The sequence below is a fragment of the Rhinopithecus bieti genome, unplaced genomic scaffold (assembly GCF_001698545.2).
Source record: "Rhinopithecus bieti isolate Rb0 unplaced genomic scaffold, ASM169854v2 scaffold_4666, whole genome shotgun sequence".
NCBI lineage: Eukaryota > Metazoa > Chordata > Mammalia > Primates > Cercopithecidae > Rhinopithecus > Rhinopithecus bieti.
The window spans coordinates 1269885-1287729 of record NW_016804530.1 but is presented as its reverse complement, the minus strand read 5'-3'; the positions used below and the strand labels follow the sequence as shown (position 1 = coordinate 1287729).

The 17845-nt window shown below is 48.7% G+C and overlaps 1 protein-coding gene and 1 pseudogene across 2 annotated transcripts in view; one reads left to right on the top strand and one right to left on the bottom strand.

The window, feature by feature from the left end:
- Positions 1 to 1377: 1377 nt before the first annotated feature.
- LOC108527623 (uncharacterized) lies at positions 1378 to 5725 on the top strand (annotated as a pseudogene). Its single transcript, XR_001884863.1, has 3 exons — positions 1378 to 1595; positions 2310 to 2431; positions 3820 to 5725. The product of XR_001884863.1 is annotated as an uncharacterized LOC108527623 (transcript).
- Positions 5691 to 17845, bottom strand: part of MORC2 (MORC family CW-type zinc finger 2) — a 40724-nt gene continuing 28569 nt past the window's right edge. Inside the window, 15 exon segments of the mRNA XM_017869013.1 lie at positions 5691 to 5965; positions 7106 to 7294; positions 11594 to 11687; positions 11780 to 12004; positions 12122 to 12263; positions 12699 to 12753; positions 13276 to 13407; positions 13994 to 14313; positions 14316 to 14373; positions 14459 to 14533; positions 15652 to 15784; positions 16105 to 16210; positions 16756 to 16884; positions 16988 to 17142; positions 17238 to 17378. Of these exon segments, the coding sequence (XP_017724502.1) occupies positions 5897 to 5965; positions 7106 to 7294; positions 11594 to 11687; positions 11780 to 12004; positions 12122 to 12263; positions 12699 to 12753; positions 13276 to 13407; positions 13994 to 14313; positions 14316 to 14373; positions 14459 to 14533; positions 15652 to 15784; positions 16105 to 16210; positions 16756 to 16884; positions 16988 to 17142; positions 17238 to 17378 (2023 nt within the window). The 3' untranslated portion in view covers positions 5691 to 5896.

The window sequence follows — 17845 nt, the reverse complement described above, 5'->3', positions numbered from 1 at the left end:
GGAAAAGTATTTCATCACAATAGACAAAACCATAAAACACTTAGGAATAAATTTAACCAGAAAGTTATAGAACCCGTATAAAGAATGTATAAAATCTTATTGGAGGACCTAAAAGAAGTCTTGAGTAAATGGAAAGCCATTTTTTATCCTCTGGGGAGGATTAATATCATAAAATGTCAATGCTCCCAAAACTTACATTTAAATTTAATGCAATTATAATTTAAATCCCAATGGAACACTTCCTTTTAGGCAGGGATGGGAGAGAACTGGATAGTGCGATTAAATATTTCATGTGAGAGAATAAAGTCTAAGATTGGAAAATAATTTTTTAACAAGTGAGGGAGACGATCTATTTAGATGCTGATGACGCCCAAAATTAGTTTCAGCCAGAACCTCACCCCTCACATCACACTCACTTGTGCAACTGACCACAGATGTCTCCACTGGTGTCTAAGGGGCATCTCAAACGCAACAAGTCCACACCTGTTGGTTCATTTAATAAGAGGCTCATTTAATAAGTGGGGCTGGAATAAGTTAATTTCCACCTGGGGGCAGGGGAAGCTTGACTCTTGTCTTACAGCTTATACAAAATATATTCCATAAGGACTACAGGTTGTCCAGTAAAAAAATAAAAAATAAACATTGCAATAAAATGTAAGAGAATATCGGGGGAAGGGGAGAAGAGAGAAGGGGATGGATTTCCCTAAGCATGATAGGAATCCCCAAAATCTTAAAACATTTACCTTTCAACAAACACCATAAACCAAGCCAAGGACAAACGCATAGAAAACAGACAAATGTTAAGTCCAAGAGGCTTCAGGTGCTCGGCCTCAGGTCCAAAGGCAGGCACACCCTTCCCGGCAAAAGGAAAAACACGCAGCTTCCTTTCCTAGTTTTCTTCCTTGCAAAGATAAAAGCGCCAACCCTAAGGACATCTGTTCAACGAATGTTTTCCCTAGTGACTCCCCAAAAGTTGGAAAACAACCGGGGAGGAGATTTCATCTGCACTTTGACTTAATTAATGCTCAGCAGCTTGCAGGAAAAAAAAATCCTCGCTTTTCTGCTTAGGGTGTGAGTGGGCCCTTGATCTCCTTGTAACTCCAGCTACTAGAGAGTCTGAGGCAGGAGAATTGCTTGAACCCTGGAGGCGGAGGATGCAGTGAGACGAGATGGCGCCACTGCACTCCATCCTAGGTGACAGAGCGAGACTGTCTCAAAAAAAAAAAAAAAAAAAAAAGGAGAATCCCTGGAAGCATTTACCTAAAAGATGCGAGGAAACCCCCAAAGGCCGCACGCACCTGCAGCAAACCCTGAGCGCCACCGCAAGCTCGCGAGGCTTCCAAAGCGCATGCGCAGGTCACTGTGCACGTGCGGCGCGCCAGCAAAACCGCGCAGGCGCCGTGTCGCTTCCATCTGGAGCGTGCGGCGGGGTTGGGGACGCCCTCCACAGTTCATAACCGTTGACTGGTTATGAACAGTTCATAATGGGCGTTCATAACCACGCCGTGTTAGACTGAGCATGACCAGTCTACAGACCCGCGAAGCCTCTACAGAGATGGCCAAGTGCTGGGTCCTGGCTGCGTCCTCTAGGCCAGGTGAGAATTTACAACCCACCCTCGGCCACGTGTTGTGCTGTGGTCGCTGATAATTAAGCATGAGGAACTCAAAAACTCTGAACCTTCTGACAGATTCCCCCTGCCCACTGCTGTGCGCCAAACCCAGCGGGACAGATTGGTTTACATGGTGGAGCATTGGGGACGACCCAGAGCTTTCAATAAGGAAAGAAATGATGTGGGGAGGGACAGTAAATCAAAGTAGGGGATTAGGCCGGGCGCGGTGGCTCCCAGCCCTTTGGGAGGCTGAGGCAGATGGATTTCAAGACCAGGAGTTCAAGACCAGCCTGGCCAACATGGCGAAACCCTGTCTCTACTAAAAATACGAAAATTAGCCAGGTGTGGTAGCGCACGCCTGTAATTCAAGCTACTAGAGAGTCTGAGGCAGGAGAATTGCTTAAACCCTGGAGGCGGAGGTTGCATTGAGGCGAGATGGCGCCACTGCACTCCAGCCTGGGTGACAGAGCGAGACTGTCTTAAAAAAAAAAAAAAAAAAAAAGTAGGGGATTAGAGCTTGCCACGGCTTCCCCAGAAACCTGCAGTTACTGGGACAGGAAGGGGCCTGGGAGAATCCCTGGAAGCATCTCAATAGAATCCAGAGGGGACAAGAAAAGAGGAGGGATAACGTCTGTCACATCCTTCCCTTCTTATTGATCCAAGTTTGCCCTAGTGGTGTGAACCCCCCTTACCTTCCAGGCCTTGGTGGGCAGCTGCTGACATGTCCAGAGCCCCAGGAAGTGCTGATGGCACCTGCGGTTCAGGCTCCATGGAAGCCCAGCCCTCCTCCATCCTTCAGGGACACTGAAACTGGCCAAAAGGTTAGGCCATGAGGATAGCTGGTGAGTAAGCACTTTACCCCCACATCGGACAAGAGTAAGCAGCTGAAGGCCTACAGGTAGCAGGTAGGTGCCAGTGAATCTTGGAAGCAAAGATGTGGGGGTCAAGAACAGCAGGGAGCTTTGGGCTCCCATCCCAGCTTCAACCAGAGCAGCTCCAGGACTCCTGGCTTTCCATATGGGCTTCTGGATAAATTTTAGGTAGGTAACAGGCCCTGAGGCTGAATAAGCTGGAAAGCCTCTGCCATCACCCAACTCCCTTATTTTAGAAGAGGAATGGGGAGCCAAAATGGGCAGTGACTTATCTGAGGCCTTGCCAGCTTGAAGAAAGAAGTGTCTGCTGAACCCATCAGTGGCCCTGGTAAGGCCTGGTGCATTGCAAGTTACTGGATGAAAATGGTGACTGGCTGGGTGCAGTAGCTCATGCCTGTAATCCCAGCACTGGGAGGCCAAGGTGGGTGAATCACTTGAGGTCAGGAGTTTGAGACCAGCCTGGCCAATGTAGTGAAACCCTGTCTTTACCAAAAAATACAAAAATTAGCTGGGCATGGTGGCATGCACCTGTAGTCCCAGCTACTCAGGAGGCTGATGGGGGAGAATTGCTTGAACCCAGGAGGTGAAGGTTGCAATGAGCTGAGATCATGCCACAGCACTCCAGACTGGGTGACAGAGCAAGAGTCCGTCCCAAAACAACAACAAAAAAAATGGAAACAACCCCAAATGTCCATAAATAGGAGACAATATATCAACACATGAAATGCTCTGTGGTTCATGAGAATAAAGAAGACACATATGGGTTATTCTGAAGCAGGTTCCACTACACTAAGCTACACTAAGTAGTTAACAGGCAGAAATGGAACAGAGTGGAAGTGTGTTCACTTAGGAGGGATACTCTCCAGGGAGAATTCAGGGATTGGGTGGGAGAAGGGAGCCTTGCTTTTCATGGTCCAGCCTTTTAGACGGTTTTAATGTTTACCATGTGCATGTGTCACTTAAAAATCAAACACCCTAGGCGAGGCATGCTGGCTCACACTGTAATCCCAGCACTTTAGGAGGCCGAGGCAGGTGGATCACTTGAGCTCAGGAGTTTGAGACCATCCTAAGCAACGTGATGAAACTCTTACCAAAAATACAAAAAAAAAAAAAAAAAATTAGCCAGGCGTGATGGTGTGTGCCTGTGGTCCCAGCTACTTGGGAGGCTAAGGTGGGAGGATCACTTGAGCCTGAAAGGCAGACGTATCAGTGAGCCAAGATCGTGCCACTGCACTCCAGCTTAGGTGACCAGGGTGAGACCCCCATCTCAAAACACCCTAGTACCCACTCCTCTCGGTCCTTAAACACTAGTGTTGCTGCCCTTCACTTTCTTGCAGCCTTGTGCAAAGGACCTTTTCACCACAGATCAGCCAGACCATCTTCCTCCTCCCAAGTCATCAAAGAGTTCCAAGCTGGTCACCTGTCCCTTGATGTTCCCAGGAAACTGGCAAAGAGGACCCCTGCATTTTATCTTCCCATCGGGAGTGGCAGGATCTCTGCCTGGGAAACAGGCTGCATTCAGCACAACTGGTAGCATTAACAAAGCACAGTGAGCACATCTAGAAGTTGAAGCTAAAACAGTCAAGAACTCCAGTCTGTTTCTGTGGGTGTTAAGGGGGTAAAGATAAAACAATGGAGGTGATGAGGAGGAATAACTTGAAGACCATTTAAAGCCACAGTGGTACAAAGAATGAAGAGAAGGAAGGTGCTGAATTTTACTAAGAAGAAAACAGACCGAATTCAGGAGTCTCACTAGTAGAAGTTTATAGTATTGCATTTTGATTACATGTGTGTGAATTTTAAAAATTGATTACCCTCCAGTAAAAATGCAGAACCAACTTGCATTTGGATTAAAACATGAGGTTTGGGGACAAAAGTGGACCCCATGCTGCCTGAGATGAACAGAGACAGCAGGATGGCAGAGGAATCACCAGCTCAAGAAACCCCAAGACTTGGACAGTCTTCCAGCAGAAGAGGCCAGGGTCTCTCACTGTACTACCCCAAACAGGCCTCTCCCAGAGAGGTAGTCTGGGAAGGCCCAAAACCCACCAGACACAGGCACATCCAGTGGGGAAAGACTTCCCATTCCAGTGTGGCCTGCATCCCTCACCTCTGCTTCCCAGTCTTCTGCTGGCCTTGGAGCAGCAGGGTGGCCATTGCTGATCTGGGTTAGGGAGATGCCAGAAACACACCCAGGTTTGAACCACAAGTTAGTGGTACAAAGTCATAGTCCTTGTGCCTTCAGAAAACCCAGAGGCCCCAAATCCGAGTGGGAAGAGAGTTGGGAAAAACTGAACCAGATTCTTCCAATGGCCATTAAAGAGAAAATTCAGCAATCTTTGCCTTTGTCTTTGACCCTGAGAAGTTAAGGGACACAGATTGTGGCACTATGATGGGACATGGAGGGAAGGCATGGTGTGCTTCCTGCAGAGATGCCTCTGGAGTCCCTGTGGCCAGGGGACCTCACTGGCCCCCTCCTCAGGCACCTTGATGGGGCTCAGTGGGGCCCAGCCAATGGGTAGAAGTAGAAAAACATCAATAGGCTGTCCAGATCAACTGGCACCATCCAGGGCCCTGCTGCACCCACACATGGAGGTCACTAGCTCAGCCCCAGGGGTTTTTTCACACCCAAGCTCCTTCCCTAAGGAGTCCTGTGGGGTTCCACACTCAGTGTGCTACCCAAATCAGAGATTCACCACAGATCTGTCTCCCCTTCAACCTGGACTCAAATTACTGCGGTGAGAAACTCACTGTCCATGGTTAACTGAAGAAATCCCTCCTTCACAAAGAACCTGAGTGGTAGATGAGGTGGTTAGACAGGATCTTTTTCCCCCAAGCTGTCTGGACAACGCCACAGCCAGGACCAACTCTTGACAGCTGCGAGAGAGAGCCCCTCCAATGTGGAACCTCCTACATAGCCCCCCTTTTGGGTCCCTGGATCTGAGCCCCCAGCAGGACCACCACTTGGGGGAAGTCTCCCTCCCATCCCTCAGATCCCCACGTTGTTCCTCCTCTAGGAGAAAAGTCAGCCCTGCCCCTGGAGCTTCTCTAAGATGGCACTGAACTCGCCATTATCTTGAGGAGCCAGGAGCTGAAGTGACTCTGGCTTAGCAACCCAGTGTGGCCAAAGTGGAAAGGTTCTCTGTCCTTTGCAGTCACCAAAAAAGAAAAAAGAAAAGAAAAAGTATGGTCTCACAGGCACAGCATCTTCTTTTAAAAAATAAATATTTATAAACTTAAGGAGGATAAACTTAAGGAGGAAGATTCAAAGAATCAGGGTATCTTTCCCTCCAAAAACACAAATGTCCCATGTAAGTCAAACCAAGGTGCGACCACCAACCCATGAATGAAGCCCCCTCCCCCTGCAGCTACAGGGTTGAAGGGCAGGTGGGCAGGGGAGCTGCTCTCCCGCCTTCAGTCCCCCTTGGTGATGAGGTCCTCAATGTAGGCGTCCAGCTCATCATCTGTGTTGATGTCTATGTCCTGGAATAGAGCAGGGCAGGAGTCAACAGGGGGCCAGAAAGTGATTGGGGGGCCACCTTTACACCTTCTCTCAGCTTCTGGGACAGAGCCCAGAGTCCCCTCCCCCACCTCCCACCCCACCCTGGATGTCAGGCTTCTGTCTTTATTCTCCCCTCCTCCATCTACTGTGCATGGATGATGCCCAGATCTCCTGTGCCCGCCCTGCCTCTACCCCATGTTCCCGGTTGTCTTAGATTTACGTTTCCCTCAGATCCTACAAATATGCCCACTTCTCTCCCTTCTCTCTGTCACTGCCCAAGGTCCAGGCCACCACTGTCTCAGACAGCTGTGGGAGCCTCCTCACAGGAGGCTCTGGTTCTAACTTTGACCCCTCCAGGCCTCCTCCAACCAACCACGTAAGTGTCTTGAGACTGAAAACTGGATCATGCCACACCCCTCCAGTGATCTCCATTGTTCTCGGGATCAAATCCCACAACTTTCAAGCCCTGCCTCTGTTCCTACTGCCCCCAAGTCCCTGCTCAGGCCTCAAGTCCTGCTCTTCCTCCTTCTGCCTGGAATGCTCATGTCACACTCTTTGCATGACTGGCTTCCAGTGTCTCCAAATGCCTAAGCCCCTGAACATTCTAGTCAAGTGGCCTCCCAACACTTTGCTGTATCTCCTTAGGAACCACCATCAGTAATTCTGTCTCTTCCACCAAACTGGCAGGCTGTGAGAGCAGGAACCTTCCCTGGCTTGTCTTGTTCATTCTGTATCCACAGGACAGGCACAGAGCAGGCCCTCATGCTTACTGTCTGGATGAAGGACCAACAAGCTAAGGGGCACTCCCCACTTCTGGGCTACCCAATCCCATCTGGGCATCATGTGGAAAAGAACTTCGTTTTTATGGCTTGGAGAGTTCTCAAACCAGGCTGTACCTCAGAATGTCTAAAGGGAAAAAGCCTGGTTCTATGGGTCTGGCTGGGCTGAGGCCCAGGCAGCCACACCATCTCAAGCTCTCCTGCCAGGGTGCTGTGCAGCCAGGGTGGGAACCACAGATTCCTGTGAGTGGACAGATTCTTGTGAGAACAGGAACAGGTCCCAGGTCCCCCTCCCTGAGAGACCAGGTGGTCCAGCTGCAACAGGAAGGCTGCCGGGCTCACCTCCTGCACCTTTTGCAGGAGTGCCACGATGTTGGTCCTCAGCTTCTGCAGCTTCTCCTCCGTCTCGCGGAGTTTCCTCTCGGAGGTACGCAGGCTTTCCTCGGAGGCCTTGGCCCGGGAGTCAGCACGGCTCTGGTAGGAATTGCACAGGTTTTGGAGCCCTACTTCATATTGCTTGAAGTACTCTTTCTGTTGGGAGCACAGCAAGAGGGAGGGTACATAAGGGGCTGTCACAAGGAAGAAGACAATTAGCACACAGGTGAAGCACTCAGCACGGTGCTCTGGCAGACAGCAGGCCATAAGGACACATGAGGGGTGATTCTTATCATTCCAAGTGGCAAAAAAGGATGACAGAATCACTCTTCCATGCTCAATCATAACCTGTCTGACTTCAGTACAGCCCTTTTAGCCATCCACTTCCAAGACATACCCAACAATGTCAGCACTCACGTCAGTTCTCTTTTCACCTACCAACTAATAGCAGATATCTCCAGCTCTGTGGAGCAGTATATACTTCTGCAGCATCAGAGCTTTTTACTATTTTCCCTAAGTACCTGAAACCTCCAGCGGGTGAGGTAGGAAACAAGCAGTTTTTCTAGTGGCTTTTCAAATTTGTAAAAGGGAGCAGAATACTTATTTTAAATGAAATGTTACATGGAATCTCAGTGTGAAAAACAATGTAAGTAGTACCTCTTTAGGTTCAATTTATTTTCCAAGTTCAAATTTATAACATGACTTACTCGTAAATCACTAAGAATGATGAGGCCACTGTGATGAACACACACGCCTCAACCAGCAGGTGCTAGCTGGCTACTGCAGTCTTATCAACTCTGGTGTTTACTTCTGTAAAGATGCATGAGCTGCCCAGCCTAGAGAGGCTTCTAGATGCCATTTTTTAAAGCTGTTACTGGCAAGTATTGAACCATGTCATTCACCTTATCCTACTAAAACCAAGATAGCAAGAGAAACTTCTACACAAAACAATAATTGCCTTGGCAGCACAAAATAAATGCTGGAGCAATCCCCAAAGTATTAAAATTCAGTATACAACATCTTGAAAGCAGACATGGTTTGTAGTAATTTTTCTTAAATTATTTTGAGGTAATTGTAGATTCACATATAATTGTTACATTAGTTTTTCTGCAAAATGATACTTGAATCTAATATTGCAGGGCTCCTGAGGCTCTATGGAACTCCTGAGGAATACAGTATAAAGGACATAACTGACAAGGACATAATGAACAGCAGACTTTGTTTTATCCCTGATGCTAAAAAAAATAGTTTGAGTGATGGCCGCGCGTGGTGGCTTATGCCTGTAATCCCAGCACTTTGGGAGACCGAGGCGGGCAGATCATGAGGTCAGGAGATAGAGACCATCCTGGCTAACACGATGAAACCCCATCTCTACTAAAAATACAAAAAATTAGCAGGGCGTGGTGGCGGGCGCCTGTAGTCCCAGCTACTTGGGAGGCTGAGGCAGAAGAATGGCATGAACCCAGGAGGTGGAGCTGGCAGTGAGCCAGGATTGTGCCACTGCACTCTAGCCCAGGTGACAGAGCAAGACTCCATCTCAAAAAAAAAAAAAAAAAAATACTTTGAGTGGTTGTAGACATTACAGTTAGCAGAACAAAGGTGATCCACTGGTGTTATAACTCTTTGTACAAAAAAAAAGCTAATATACTTTTTTTTTTCTTTTGAGACAGTCTCGCTCTGTTGTCCAGGCTGGAGTGCAGTGGCGTGATCTCGGCTCACTGCAGCCTCCGCCTCCCGGGTCCGCACTATTCTCCTGCCTCAGCCTCCCGAGTAGCTGGGACTACAGGCACCCGCCACCATGCCCGGCTTTTTTTTTTTTTTTTTTTTTTTTGTATTTTTAGTAGAGACGGGGTTTCACCATGTTTGCCAGGATGGTCTCAATCTCCTGAGCTTGTGATCCGCCTGCCTCGGCCTCCCAAAGTGCTGGGATTACAGGCGTGAGCCACTGCGCCCGGCCTAATATACTTTTTTTTGACAGTCTCCGTCACCCAGGCTGGAGTCCAGTGGCACAATTTCAGCTTACTGCAACCTCTGCCTTTCCCCAGGTTCAAGCGATTTTCATGCCCCGGCCTCCCAAGTAGCTAGGATTACAGGCGTGTGCCACAATATCTGGCTAATATTTTTTGTATGTTGTAGTAGAGATGGGGTTTCACCATATTGGCCAGGCTGGTCTCAAACTCCTGGCCTCAAGTGATCCACCTTCCTCAGCCTCCCAAAGTGCTGGGATTACAGACCTGAGCCTCCACACCCAGCCTAATATATACTATTTTTAGACACTCATGCAGACTTTGTTTTGGACCCAGGCATTCAAGCCCACTGCAGAGATCCTGCTACACCTAGGCTCTACTCTGAGTTTGGCAATAACTTTAAGCCAAAATCAACAAATCTGACAAGAAGATGCCAGGCCAACCTAGCCACCCTATTAGCTGCTAGTTCCTCCTAGGATTTGCAGAGAGCACCTGCAGCCTAAACAAGGACAAAAGTTGAAGCGTGGATCTTTCTGTGAAGCAGCTGTGATTTCTGTACCTTCTAGCTCCCTCACTGAGCACACCCCTTCATATCTTGCCAGGAGAGCAAGGCAGCATCGTGAACAGAACAAGTCCTAAGAAGTACCTGGGTTCAAATCTGGGGTCTGTCACTGACCAACAGACTGTTTACTGAGCCTTAGTTTCTTCAACTCCCGCTTCATTTCACATTTTAAAAAGTAGAATAAAGACAAACACCATGTTTTTATCTCTGGCAAACTTTATCAAGCACACAACTGCCCCATGAGGACCCGACATGTTGAATATACTAATCCTAATCCTGCAGTTTCCATTCCAGTTGTCTTTTTTCTAGAACCTCTTTCCTAGAAAACTTAGCTATTCCTATCATAGAAAAATCATCCCACTTCATGTGGACAATTCCCAGAGCCCCATCTCCAGCCCTGACCTCCCCCTCCCTCCAAGTGCCAGTCCCTGATTTCCACACTGCACATCACCAGAAACATAGTGAGGGCACTTCTGGCGCTACACAAACCTCCACTCGTCACCTTCGTTGCACTTACCCATTTTTCTCTCCTAGTTAATAGCTTTGTCATCAACCTCCAGTTCCCACAGGCCTGAGTCACTTGCCTACAATCCATGATCAGTCTGCTGATGACTTCCGACACAGCCCTTTCACCCCCAAGCCCACTGCCACCACACTGGCTCCTGTTCCCATTCCCTCACCTCTGACCTTTTACATAGGACCAGCCTCCTCGCCCCTGCATCTCCCAACCACCCATTCTACCCAAACACGCTGCTACCCAGATTACTCTCTTAGGGGCAGGAGCAGCAGACTACAGCCCCTGGGCCGAATCAGCCTGCCAACTGTTGTTGTAAATAAAGCTTTACTGGAACACAGGACATCCGTTCCTTTACATATTGTCTGTGGCTGCTTTCATGCTATAATGGCAGAGTTGCCACAGAGACTGTATAGCCTGTGAACCTGAAATTACTTGCCAACTGGCCCTCTACAGAAAAAATGTGTTGACCGCTGCCCTAGATATGGTTTGGATGACAATTCCTTCAGCTCAAAACTTTTGTAGGCTCTTCTCTTCATACAGAGTTTAAGCCAGTATGACAGACTGGGGATTTAAGACCCATCATATCCTGGCTTTCAGGCCCCTCTGCCCTAAATGCTCACCACACAGCCTGCTACCCTAACCCCACCCCCAGAGCCTTTGCTCATAGAAGTCCCCACCTCAAACACTCCTTTTCACTTACACAGGCAGGCACTTGGCAAAATGCACGTTTTCTTCCAACTCAGTTGCTCTCTCTGCCCCATAGGCCACCACAGCCCTCCATAGCCTTTCTATCCACTTTCTCAGCACTAACTGCTCCTGCCCTCATGTGCAGCTACCTGGTAACAACTCAGTCTCTACTGAGTCTTGAGCCACTTGAAGGCAAGACTCTCTTTTGCTGCTCACTATGAGGTCCAGCAGACACCTGCTTGGGCAAGGCACCCCTTCACCATTTGCTGGGTTAAGTAAGACCCACTGCTTATGTCCAAACATCACAAGCTTCTCTGTACCTCCTTCTGAGTGTCAAGTTCTATGCACTTTGAGCCTCAGCTCTTCACTGTTGCCTGGGACAGGTTTACTCCCTCTGCTAGGGCAGAAGAAAGGGGGTATGCTTGTCATAAAACGTCAGACTACACCTGCTATCCCTAAGGGATGACTCAACTCCTAGCACCTGTGGTGGGAAGGGGTTGGCTTTCTGCACACCCAAGTCATATCCTGCTAAGCCAATTTTTTCCCCACATCATAAAGTCTCTTCTTCTTTCAGCAGAAGAGAGGCTGGCTGAGATGGAGCACACAGCTGAGAGCTAGCAACTGCACCAAGCATAACAATCACAATCGCAACAGTTACAACAAATCCAGGGGCAGGGGTGGGGCAATGAAGAGTGTGGAATCGAAGTTCAGGCCAGACTCACCAGAGGGAAAGATATTAGCTCATCTGAATTCATAGCACTCAGCTGCTTCTTGGAGATGGGGAAACTTGGAGGCAGGAAGTACCGTAAACAATTCCTGAAGAAGGCAGGGACAGTAATTCAGAATGGCATGGAGCAGGCAGAGAGCTGCTGCTTGCCCTGGGGTGGGAAGACAAAAGACACATGTACCGGAGGATCTGGACGAGCAGGTCAATGGTCTCATGATTGGTGCTCAGGGCAGTGGTGTCAGGCTCAATGCGGAGGCATTCGGAAGTGGAGGGCTCTGCCACGGCTATGGCCTGTTGGGCCACAGGGCCCGCCTCCTCCTCCCCGCCCTCCTGCTGCGTGTCAAGGCTCTGATGTTCTGGAGAAGGGGGCTTCATCAGCCGCACATCCTCACTGCCTTTCTCCACCCTGTGGAAGACACACAGCTTGTCACGTCTGACCCGGGCTCCCAGGATGGGCTGCTGGCAGGGAGGCCGGGGATACCTCCTTCGAGGAACCACTGCTCCTCCCTGATTGGGACATTACCAGCGGTCTCTTGGTGTCGTGTCTGTGGGCACGTAGTCAAACTTCACCTTCCACCGCACCACATGCTTGCCCACCTCCACGGCTGTGACACGGCCCGTGTACCACTCCCTGTTCACACGCACCTCCACGTGCAGCCCTTTATCTGACAATGTAGACAGAAGTGCGAGTCAGAAAACTAGCCTAGAGTCCCTCACTTGGCCTGGGCCACATTGAGAAAGGCAGTTCCCAGGGTTTGGAGGACAGGAACACTTAGGTGCTTGCCCCCAGTACACCAGGGACACAGAAACCAGGGACCAGCCACCATGGTCTCCTTCCCCATCTGTCATGAGGGTGCCAAAGAGCAGAAGAATGAGTGATTGCCAGGAGTGAACACCAAGGAATTAGTGTTAAAAATAACCACAAAGGGGTGATCCCTTCAGAATTCTGCCTAGGATTTGACTTGGATCCACTGCTGCACAAGAGCCCAGACCCAGGAAAGACTCCATGAGCCTCTGGTAAACTGCTGCTGGTAAGGGGCTCCACTTCCACTCCCACTCCCACCCCCACCACAGGTTGCCAGGTCACTCCCCCAGCTCACCTTTCTGAGCTCTCTTGAGGTCAGCCGAGTCCTCTTCCCCAGCACTGTCTGAGAGCTGTGTGGAGGGCAGTCTATTAGAGGCATCCCCAGTGCCCCACAAGAGCAGACTTGTGCCTTACTGGCCACCCGGGGTCATCAGCCATCTTCATGACTTCCTGTGCTACAGTTTAAATCACCAAGCCCTGCTGAGAGCCACACTCCAAAATCACTGTCCAAGGTACCTACCCTTCTGCCACCTTTATAAACAAGACAGCAGGCAAGGGACATAATGTATTTCAAGCTTCACTGATGTACGTCTGTGTGACTTCAGGCCTGTGGTTAAGCTAGAAGCCAGTCTCACTCAAGACCCTATCTGGCACCATGTATAGTCACTTGTGTAACTGAGCGTCCTTGAGAGATCACTAGGCTTCTGGAAAGCTCATGACACAAATATAAACAGAGCTGGTGTAGACTGCTGGTGTGGGGTATAGACTGCTGGTGGGGGGTGCAGACTGCTGGTGGGGGGTGCAGACTGCTGGTGGGGGGGGCAGGCCCTAGAGAGGGAGGCTCTTTTGAGAACCTCACCTCAACCACTCACCTCATTCGAGTCCTTCTTTTCCTCCTTCACAACAAATCTGCCCCGCTTGCATCTCTCCTTCCTCCTCTCAGCTTCTTCCTCAACTTCTTCCTCATCAGAAACCGGGACACTCCTCTTCCGACTAGGGGTAGCCTAGAGCAAGAGGAGCGTGAGGATGTGAGGGGCCCTGTTCAGCCTCTAGGGAGCAGGAAGATTTCATCTAGCCTAAAGGAGCTGTTCCAAGAGGAACTGTACTCCCTGCAATCCCTCCCTGACATTACTTGGAATGTACACAGGCAACCCACTGGCCCCTGTGCCATGAGGATCTTTGCTCAAAGCTGTCATAGGAGAAGCTTCTCAATTCCTTTCCCACCTTAGTCTGCCTGGCCAGCCAGCTGTCACCTCCCCAAGAACCACCGACCACTGCTGCAGCCCACTCAGGCTGTCACCAGATGACTGACCTAAGCCCACACTTCGAGAGCCAGTGGAGGTGACTCAAGTTTGTGGCAGACCAAAACTCGGAGGGAGCAGTGAAGAGCTCGCTGTACAGGCAACCAATGTGCTCTCTGGCCCTGAACAAGTCCATTCAGCTATCAAGGCTTCCCCTCCTCAGGGGCAGCAGCAAAGCTTTAGATTCAGTATCTTCCCAAGGCTCCCCCAGTACAGCTGTGACACTGCACAATTCCATTCCTACACTACTGACACTGGGTTGGGGGATCGAGGAGGACAAGCATCTCACCGGGTAAAGTTTGATGGGTGACTCTGTCTTCTTCACCACTGGAGTCTTGATGACTTTGGGAGAAGGAACCTCCCGAGAGCTCCTGGAATTGGGCAGTAAAGATGGTGGCAGTTGCTGCACCAGAGGGGCAGGTCGGGATGTAGTCTTAACAAGAGTGTTGGCAGGCTTTCGGGGTGCCTCAGGTGGCTGGAGCAGCCTGGATGTGCTGGCCTCCTCCCGGGCTGCCAAAGCAGGGGGCTTTGGAGTACTGCTGATAATAGGAGCCTTTCGGGGCTGGCTGGCTGGTCTAGGAGTTGGCAAAGAAGGGGGTCTGCTGGGGCGTTCCTGATCACAGCAGGTAAAGGGGGCGACCGAGGACGCTGAGGTCTACGCACAGGTTCCTAAAAAAAGGCCCACAGAGAGTGAGAACACTGATCCTAGCATGAGACACCTGAGGAAAAGCCCTTCCCAGGCCCTGGAATTCACCTCAGTAGAAGGTCTAGTGGTCACTTCCAAAGGCAATTTCTTCAGGTCTGCTTGGGAGCGGATGGGTGTGGTTTTCTGCAAGGCAAACATCATGATGAAGTTGTTTGCATATTTTAGTATACTTGAGCAAACTTTTTGGATAGTGTCTGGAACCAGGGACAAATAAAATAGAAAACCTGAGCCATAGTCCTACTCTTACAAACCTCCTGTTCTCACTGGGGAGACACAAAATACATAAATACTCAACTATCAGCAAATTACAGGATACTGTGTGATTAATCCAGCAACTGAGAGACTGGCCAGGGAGGCATGCATAAGACATCATGGGTTAGTGAGAGCACATCTGCACAGACACAGAAGCCAAAAAGGGAAATGGTTTTGTACTAAATATGATAAACAGCTGATATCACAGACATATCTAGAAAAAAAAAAACAAAGAAAAAATAAAAATGTAAGTGAATAAGCAATTCTAAAAGAAATAAAAGTGGACACATGAAAAAAAGTGGACACATGAAAAATTATGCAATCTTAGAAATATTAAAGAAATTAAATTATAAAACATGCATCTTTGCCTATGAAATTTGCAACAACATTTAAAAATAATACTCTCATATACTGCTGATAAATAATAAGAAATTAACACATCTCTGGAGGGTACTTTAGAAATAGTTGCAAAAAGCCACAGAATTTTACAATGGACCTTTTAAGTCCTTTAAATTCACTTCTAGAAAGTCATCAAAACAATTATGTACTAAAAAAAGTATACGTGTGTATTAATATAAAACATATATATGGCATTATCTCCCTATTTCTATTAAAAATATATATTCATGTGTATTATGTGTTGGTATTCATGAGTTCATGACAAGTTGGAAGGATGTATGGTTAATGATGGTTACCTCTAAGGCAGAATTTTTAGTTTCTGTAGTTTTATAAATTCTAAATTAATTGGACCACTTTGAAATATATAAGCAATTTTTCTTAAGAATAAGCAAGGTGTTATTCTTAAAATAACACTGTTGGAAAATAGTACACCTGGACCTGGAGGTTGGGGTTGGAAAGCTTTGGCAAACACACACAGGTGAGCGGAGGGTAAAACTGAGCCTGAGGGAACAGGAAAGCTACTGAAGGTTCCTGTCCCAGGCAGAGCCCTGACACAGGCTGGCTCTGGCCACTGACCATGACCCACATACCTGAAGGGCCTCTAGCTTCTCCTGCTGCTGGCGAATTTTCTCTGTCAGTTGTTTCTGCTTCTCTTCCTGCGTCTTCATGTCCTTTCTGAATGTTCCCAGGGGAACCTTCTGCTTTTGTTCAGAAGCCTCACACCTGTAGAGAAAAGGTACTAGGGAGGTCATGGCAAACAGAGCCCCAAGCTGGGCAAGGACCTTTCTTCTCAGTCAGTCTACACTGTCTGTCACAAGAGCAACCACTTCAGAGTTCCCAATGCACAGAATTAATCATATGCACTGCAGGACATACATCAATTCTTATTTCTTGGGCACTTATTAGGTATAGCAAGACAGAGATATAAGGTATGTGCACTGACCTCAAGAAACACAGTGAGTTATTTATCCCAAGAGTAGAGAGAATGGTGAGGGGCAGGGGAGAAAAGTACCCACAATCTCCTTGTTAGAGAATGTGCTCACCGGTCCTGTTCAGGATCAGGGTTCATGGAGCAAACCCAGGTGTCAGGGTAATCTTTTTCCACAGAACTCAGCTGGAAGGGGAGGGTTCTCCATTTCAGACACAAATCTGCAGAGAACAAAAAAACCCCACACATCAGCCACCCCCACCAACTCTAACTATAATCTGGGCTTCTCATAGGCCCACCATAATGATGCCCCAGACTTTGCAGGCAAAGATCTTCACTCGGGCTCCAACTCTGCCTATCCTTAGAGAATGCTAATTCTTCTCAAGGACACTGATTCCAGGAAGGATAGAAACTTAATATGGTGGACTCTTTAACACCCCCAGCCCCTCTCCCTCCTTTATCAGAATCCTGGCCCAGTCATCCACGCACACTGGAAGCCATGTGGTACCAAACCAAGTAAGCCTGGCCTGGCTGCAGCTGGAGAGGTCTAGGAGGACAGATGACCTTCTTTCTCACACAAGAGGGACAGGTGAAACTCAGCAACGCCTCAAGACTGAGCTCACAGGGCCAGCACCAAACAGACTTGGATCCCTAGTGGGACTGTAAGTCCATGAATGTCAGTCAAGTCAGGAGGCTGGCAGGAAGGTGGAGAAGAGGCTTGTGGGCTGATGGAAATGAGTCAGGGGGATCCAACCACACAACTCACCGCACTGGATGGTGGTGGGGATTTCCATAGCTCTCCGGCGTTTGTAACGCAGCTCGCTGGACGGGGGCTGGTTCCAGTTGGCAGAGAGGTAGCCAAACTCATCCCAGAACTTGATGATTCCCCGCTGGGCTGGAAAGCAAACACCCACACATCATGTTAGGAGCCAGCCTCTCTCTCTCCCTACATTCAGGTGAAAAGAAAAGGCAGAGGCCCAGCAGCCCAGTCCCATTACCAATGGCAATGTCCTTCCAATACTGCGCCAGGTGTTCCCCCATTGCTCGGAGCAGGTGCCGGTACTCCTTGGCATCAGCAAAGTCCTGTTTGTTGTGTGTAGGCTCCAGGACTAGGTAGGGCACGTCAACAACCCCAACAACCCCGCCGCATGCCCTACAGGGAGAAAGAGAACAAGCTCTGTCACCCCACTGGCAACACCCTCCTGCCAACTATCCTGGGCTAGACAGCTCTCCGTGGGTAGTACTCACATGCCCCCTTCCAGCTGTGGGCCCACTTTCTCATACATTTTGATCAGCCGGCTACAGTTGTAGATGAACATGCCATCCAGGTCCCGGTGTTCAATGTTGACCCCAAAAACAAAATTCAGTTCCTTAGGTTCTTTAAGTGCTCTAAGAAGACAAAAAAATTCAAGCAGATCTACACATCAGCACACAAGCACCATAGTGTTTAAGATGTGTTAAGCTTAAGCTTAAACTTGAGACATGTTAAGTCAAAAGTTTTGTATCTCCATTCAATGTGTAACCTGTTAGACTTGATACAGACATGCGCTGGGCACCAACTCGAAGCATCCCTAATTAAACCATGAGTGTGGCTTTTTGGCAACAGGGACGGGTGTAAATATGAATGGGTTATTATGAAGCTGCTGCAAATCTGTGCAAAGACAATTATATGGTGGAATAAACAAGAGGTTATCGTCATACCTTCCCCCAAATTCCACTAGTGTCACAGTAAATTATTATTATTTTAAACGGTAAAAATTCACAAGAACAATAAGCATGTGCAAGAAGACACCATCATGTGATTACTGTCAACAAACTCTTAGAGCTGAAAAGCAGATGGATGAGGAGTGGACTTG